The 7,368-nt window shown below is 42.8% G+C and overlaps 1 protein-coding gene across 1 annotated transcript; it reads left to right on the top strand.

Moving 5' to 3' along the window:
- The first annotated feature begins 519 nt into the window (after positions 1–519).
- On the top strand, positions 520–7,116 carry gltpd2b (glycolipid transfer protein domain containing 2b). The gene is made up of 4 exons (XM_030437578.1): positions 520–1,174; positions 3,514–3,572; positions 3,753–3,931; positions 4,552–7,116. Exons 1-4 carry the CDS (start codon positions 1,105–1,107, stop codon positions 5,159–5,161), a joined length of 918 nt encoding a protein of 305 aa, XP_030293438.1. The 5' UTR covers positions 520–1,104; the 3' UTR covers positions 5,162–7,116.
- Positions 7,117–7,368: the final 252 nt, after the last annotated feature.

Raw genomic sequence — 7,368 nt, 5'->3', positions numbered from 1 at the left:
AAGTCATGGGATAATTAGCATTTAGAAATCCAAGTGGGTGTTAGTTAGAAAATATCACTACATCTTTAAAAAATGATGACGACAGAGAGGAAATGACATTTTTTAATACAAAATAGACAAATTATTTTGCAGAGCTATGGATGTCTTTGTCATATCTAGAATTAGATTACCGGGAATAGGCATTTGGTTCGTTTTGCAGTCTCAGCGGGGATAAGCTTTGTTAGACTTTGTTATTCATTGACAAGCATGGATTTGGTATCTCTGTCCAGCCATCAAAATGAGATTGTGTAATCAATACAGGGATTTATTCTGGTTTGTTGGGACTTGAGCAAAGTGGTGAATAAAAATGGCGTGGACGAAAATGACAGTTGTCTTTCAGAACGGCGTGTTTGTCAGAAATGTGTGTGAGCAGCGCTGCTGTAGTGGTTGCTGTGGTGCTTTTAATGGTGTGTGTGAATGAGAGGGGGGGAGGTGGGAGGAGAGTGGTGGGTGGTGGTGGTGGTGGTGGTGGGAGGAGAGGAAGGGAGAGGAGAGGAGAGCATGTGTTTACTCGAGCTGACCAGGAATACAGCGCAAAATCGAGAAGATGAATCTGGAGGAAGAGGGTTACTGGCGGACAGGCTGCATTGGCTCTGCTTTATCAGCCAGTTGCTGCACCCGGCTGATCTCTGGACCCTCAGATTGAGCAACACAACGGGAGGCAGGCAGCTCCCAAATCAGTCAGAAACAAAGGAGGGATAGAGGAGAGACGTGAAGCTAGGAAAGTCCAAGGAAGACAAACAGGAAGGAGCTGCAGCAAGCTGGGGGGTAGTAGTAGTAGTAGTAGTGTGACAGGGGAGAGCAGCCGCTGTAAAATACAGTTAAACATTGATAGAGGCTCCGCAGGGTGCAATGGTTGAGAGAACTTTTCATTTTGGGTTTTTGGGGCGATTATGAGAGATTTAAGAGGACAAGGAGGGGTCAGAGGCAGGGGTTTGGTGGTGAGTAATTGTGGTGGCAGCTGGTGCAAGGGGACAAGGACTCATGTGAGACACAGGACTTAAAACATAAGGACAAAGAGAAGGGAAAGGCGAGGGACCGGCAGACCCAACGCTGGACATCAGAATGGGTGTGAAGAGCAAAGCGGCTGTTGCTATCCTAGTCCTGCTGCTGTTCCTCGGCTCCCTGTGGCTGCGTGAGTATTTCTGTGTATGTGTGTGTGTATGAGAGTATGTGTGTCTGTGTGTGTGTGTGTGTGTGTGTGTGATTTCTATGTTGTCCTAACAATCTATACAATCCCTCCCTTGTTTGAAATGCATGTGCTTCCAGATCAGGAATGTGTCACATGGTGAGAAGCAAGCATGTTGGTCTTTCTGCATGCTCTTAAAGGTTTTTTTAACAGCATGTCAGAGATAATGTCCATGTGATCTGACTTGTATGACTGAGTGTGAGAAAACCAATGTGACCCTTGTTTTTTATGCTATTTTGAGTCAAATCGGACAAAATATTACCGAAAAGAGACTTTTGTTGCAAATGGTTTTGTGTTTCAGACAAAGGAATCTTTGTCAATTGAATAAGCCTCCCAAAAATATTTAACTCTATCTTTGCTTGCCTTATAAATATAATTTAACAATGTAAAACACAGCATGCGAGAAAAAGTAAATGAGTTGTTAAGTATTATGACTGTAATGGTTTATTCCTATTTCATTCCAAATCTCAACAAAACATATTTACATGAGGAGGGAAAATTGCTGGTAAGCAGTGTAACAATTGTCAGCTGTGACCATGTGATCTTTTCCTCAAGCTTGGATTAAATTCAAAGATTTGAGATGTGAGTCAGAGTGCAAACTGAGCAGAAACGCTCTCACATGGAAACACGAAAAGCAAGCTCTGCCTCCTCATGCAGAAGGGACATGGTTAAGAGACTTAAATTTAGTTTTGTCATGGCAAGACTTCACATGCCTAGGCATTTTTGGCAACGTCCACATTGGGTCACTGTCAAGTTAAAATTCATTTGTGACAGCTGTTAGACAAGCTTTCTGTTTGGCGTGAACTGAGGGAGTCTGGTAGCATAGTGAGTCTACTTGACAGGAAGCTCACTGGTTCAGGAAAGTCTTCCAGGATCATTCAAGGTCTTTCCAGGACTCATTTGTGACTCACTGCTGCACTCTTTGGTTGCAAGGTGCTAAGGACCACCTTGTGTGGTCTAGAGACCTACAGGGGCCCCTGAGGGAATGTAAGAAGGACCAAAATAAAACAAAGAAATAGTTTGACTTCAGTAAGATGGATTCTCTCAGACATAAAACAGACAATCATTAAACAAAGCATTCCGGGAAATGTACATAAGTGAAACTTATCTTGCTAAATGGTGTAAAAATGGGCGGCATGTCATTCGTCAGGGCACAAAATGCATGCACATGTGTGCACATGATCTGTGCTGAGGAAGTCAGTGTATCGAAATCACACATTAACACACATCATCACAGTCTGCTGTCATAGGAATGTGACTTTCTGCCTTAATAATACTTGTCTTTGTGCTATATGCTGCACAGAATGATCTTTAAACTAACTGGAAATAATCGAGAATGTAGAATAAATAGAATCAGACTTTCATTATTAGTTTCTCATGATGACAGATAATAGTCTTGACAAGCACATGACAGATGTGCTTGCTAATGAGCCATTATAACATAAAGGATACTCACATCTGATTTAAACAGCTGTAATTGTTATATTCATAATAGCAATGTATCAAATAACAAAGTGAAAACTAGCGAAAGTGTTAAATATATACAGAACAATCACCAGTTAGCAAACAAGGATGGCGAACAAAGACAGTGTCAAGTTAGCAAACGACATTAGTAACAAGTACGTGAACAGTTTGCATACAAAGATAGATAACAAAATTTGAGTCATGTTAGCAAACCTAAGCAGCAAGTTAGCGAACAAAGATAGTGTCAAGTTAGCAATTGTAAACAAAAAGTTAGCAAACAAAGATGATGAACAAAGATAAGATGTCAAGTGAGCAAACATTAGCAACAAGTTAGTGAACAGTTAGCAAACAAAGATAGTGTCAAGTTAGTAAAAGTCAGTGATCAATTAGCAAACAAGGTGGTGAACAAAGATAATGTCAAGTTAGCAAACATTAGCAACAAATTAGTGAACAGTTAGCAAAAAAAGATAGTGAACAGTTAGCAAAAAAAGATAGTGTAAAGTTAGTAAAAGTTAGTGACCAATTAGCAAACAAGGCGGTGAACAAAGACAATGTCAAGTTAGCAAACATTTGCAACTAGTTAGCAAACAAAGATGGTGAAAAAAGATAGTGTCAAGCAGACGTTAGCGACAAGTTGTTTAATGTGCTTGTTAGTCCCTTAACCCTTAATATTTCTTAATTCTATGTAGATGAAAACTTATAGATATAACTAAAAGCTATTTAATTTATATGTGCTAAATTCACCCATACAGCTCAGAATGTCCTTGTGTCTGGGACAAACATGAACTAATTGTTTTCCTCTCTACTATGTCTCGCTGCAGAGGGAGGTTTGGATTACCACTGGGATGCTTGTCTGAAAGGTTATAATCAGGAGAATAAGGTAAGAGCACTTGCAAATTACAAAACTGGTCATCACATGCTACACCTCCTCTGTAGGGCCCAGTCTGTGAAGCAGATGTCCAATTTGAATGTGGCGAATCACTTCCGCGTTCTCTCTTTCTTTGTGCCCCTGTCAATGGCCCCCCCACCACTCACGCACCTCCCATCCCCCCTCCGTCAGCTTCACCAGCTGTACAACAGCAGTGGGGTCGTTGGGGCTGAGGGTCCGCAGGTCCTAGAGGGGTGCCCTGGTCAGACCTTCCAGGTGTCGCTGCTGCTTACCCACCTGCTGGCTGCTCCAGCCTACCAGTCCGACGTGCTGCTGCAGCCGTATCTATCCAGCTGGGACGAGCTTGTGAAGTAAGATCATCAGCTGAAGGTTCAGTGGGAGAGACGCATTAAAGGATAGCTTCACCCCGAAAAATTATAATTCTGTCATTGTCTACTTGCCCTCGAGCTGATGGAAAGTTGGGTGAAGTTTCGTAGTCCATAAAATAGTTTTGTAGTTTCAGAGCGAAACAGCAGCGCAGCATTCTCCTAAACAACTGAAGTATAAGAGGACTTCACTCCATACAGTGTGAGCCAAGTCTCTGGTGGCACCGTCATCCAAAACCAATTTGAAAAGACATTTATAGCTGTTTTTAAACCAAAACCTTCAGTGCAGCTGCTGAGCTAAAAGCGTTCACACCGTCTGAAGTGGGTGCACAGGTTCAGTCGTGCATTGAAGGTGTAATTAAGATCTTTTCAAATCAATTTGGGATCTTAGGGCTTCTGGAGGCTGGGATTACGCTGGGCGAGCTTTATGTGTTTTCTTCTTCCCTGTAGTTGAGCAGGGGAATGCTACAAAGCTAAATGTTTTGTCGACTACAAACTTCGGTTGCTCTAGTTCACAGCCAATAAAAAGGAGGAAGTCATTTGTGGTTTATGACATAATCTGGACCCTGTAATGTGATTCATCCTGTTATATATTACTCCTCCAGGTTTATGGAGGCTCTGGGCCCGATGGTGGGACTGATTTCGAAAGAGATAGAAACCAAGACATCTATAATCCGACAACTGGCCCTGCTGTCTGAAAAGAACTCTGAGGCAGAGCTAGGCCCAGATGGAAGCTCGGTAAACACAGGGGCCGGGACAGAGAATGATCCTGAGGCCTCACAGCACGCTGGTCCCTACCACTCTCTACGCTCCATGATCTGGATGGAAATGAAACAAGGACTGGTTGACTTCCAGCATCAGACAGAATCTGGCTGCCGGACTATTCTGCGTCTGCACCGCGCTCTGCTTTGGCTGAAGCTCTTCCTGCAGAAGCTGGCCGAGACGCCGGTGGCCGGCCGGCTCCGGAGCCCCTCAGAGCTGTGTCGTGAGTCCTACCAGAACACCCTGGCCAACCACCACACCTGGTTCGTCCGCAGGGCCGCCGAGCTGGCCTTCATCGCCTTACCGGAGCGGGGTTTCTTCTACAGGCTTGTGTGTGTGCAGGGCCAGGAGGATCTGAGCATATTGCTGAACAAAGTAGTTGAGGCTATTGGAGAGGTTTATAACAGGACGCAGAAAGCTCTGGATGAAAATGGCATGCTGGACCTGCCATAGAAAAGGAGACTATCAGACGGGACACACAGCCTCTACTGTCTTAACACGTTTTGCATTTTCCTCATGATATCCTTGACGACACACAGAAAAAAACTTTTAACTAAACTTCTCAAGGAAACATGAGTGGACTTAAATTCACCTGTGCCATCTCCTCCCAACCAAAGTGCTTTGTCAATCAACTAACACTGAAAGCCAATCCGTAGACATTCCTCCTTTAATGTAATGAGATCATGTCTCACCTTAGAGGCATTTATAAGGCAGCTGATAATGCATTTAGGCTGGCTGAAAACAGACTGTGAATTATTTAAGCAGGTTAACACAACAACACGAACGGCGGACATCTAAAGCAAACCCATTGCTAACGGTAAACAGATTACACAGTTCGTGTTTTTGTGCCAAACCCCACCCAGACTTTATTGTCTTTTTTTGTCTTTTTTTTTTACATTCAAGATTCTGTTGAAAATGTTGAAAATGACGAGAATGCTTTTTTTAATTGTAGTCAGTGCTCGCTGATTCAGTACGCTACCTCAGAAACTGATGCCTTGTAAACCTGAAATCTGGGACCAATCTACCCTGCCTATAAAAGACCGACTGTTTCACAGAAAAATCAATATGTGCTGAACAAAGGGCAACGCGGTGCTTCACAGGAACTGTGGTGAGAAAGTGTCCGGAGTATTCATTTCTCAGTTTTACACTGTGCGCCTTTGTATCATGTTCAGAATGATTAAATATTTGTAGCAGAAAGAAGACGAGAGAATCTAGCTGCATATTTTTCTGACGTCGTCGCGTCCAGTAATGTGAGACCCCTGACATTTAAATGCCACTGTTGTGTAATGTTATCCCGCCATCCAGCAGAGGTTCCAATGCCAGGGGTCCACTTTCCTAACATCATAATGCGTCTCTGTGTTCACTCTTACCTGGACACATTATTCAGGATGAGGACACATAGAATGTCTGTGTGTGACAGCGGGGAATAGCATGTTCAAGTATCAGACGCCGGCGCTGCTCTTGATGAGACTATTTTAAACCCGCAAATACCTCTAATGCTATGTAATCCTGGCTTTCTCTTCTTTTCCTGCGCTGTCTCTATCTGAGGAGGAGACGGTGGAGAACAGAGAGATAAAGGACAGAGCCTGAAGCCACGGGGAGAACAGGAGACAGGAGAGCTGGTTGAAGGTCAGCGGCCGGAAGTACACTTCAGCTGTAATCTTGTCAAGCAGTTGGCAGCGGACCGCATTAAAGCATCTCCTGCAGGGAGAGAGAATTAAAACGACATCCTGATATTTCTGAACTTCAGCCGATCAATATTTATGATTGTGCTTGACCTCGACCTGTTCTGTTGTACATGACGGAGCCGAGGCTTTAATCTGAGACCTCTGACCTGTGATTCGTTAAAGAGGATGACGTGTTGCTGCTGGTGTTTTACACTTCTTCCTCTTTATACTCTTAAGAGTCTCACTAGTCCACCTCTCACAGACGATCATGTCACATTCTCTTCTCTTTGTGCTGCTTTTTTCCTTTCACCTGCTCCCACGTTCCTGGTACAAGTGCACAGGTTAACGTCAACTGACGTCCACTGCAGGGTGTGAGGATTACAGAGAATGAGATTACATATATCCACCTAATGCTACCTTTCACAATGGTTGCCCTCTGCCTTTCTGTCCACCGCAAAGGTCCAACCACATTTAACTGCATTCTCAATTAGCCGTAACAACAGGAACTACATTGAGTTATAAATCCCTTCTCTCATCCAATGATGGCACCAATCAAACAAATTAAAAGAAGACTGCACTCAAAACATTACGTTCCTTGACTTTGTGACTTTAAGTGGTTTAATTGCACATTTTTCCATCTATGTTCAGTGTAAAGGGTCAAATTTAATACAAAGGTTTTCTATCATGTTGAGTCAGAATGTATGAATGAATAAAAAATGTGTGATTTATAACAATTTGAAATATGTTACTTGTATGTGTGATACTTGACGCAAATTGTGTTTGAGCAGAAGTTCCCTTTGTCTTTATAAGTAACTACCTAATTGAATGAACACAAAAGGTTTATTTAGGGTTAGGGTTTTAATAGATAGAATTACTTTAATGATCCCAGACTGGGAAATTATTTAAGGGTAGGGTTAGGGTTAGGGTTCTTTAAGTCTGCATTTAAGGTATCAACAAATAGGAATTTTAATTTAAAAAGAAATTGCTAGAATT

This window comes from Sparus aurata, chromosome 13 (genome assembly GCF_900880675.1).
Source record: "Sparus aurata chromosome 13, fSpaAur1.1, whole genome shotgun sequence".
NCBI lineage: Eukaryota > Metazoa > Chordata > Actinopteri > Spariformes > Sparidae > Sparus > Sparus aurata.
Note: the sequence above shows the minus strand (reverse complement) of the source record. Positions and strands in the feature narration are given on the sequence as shown.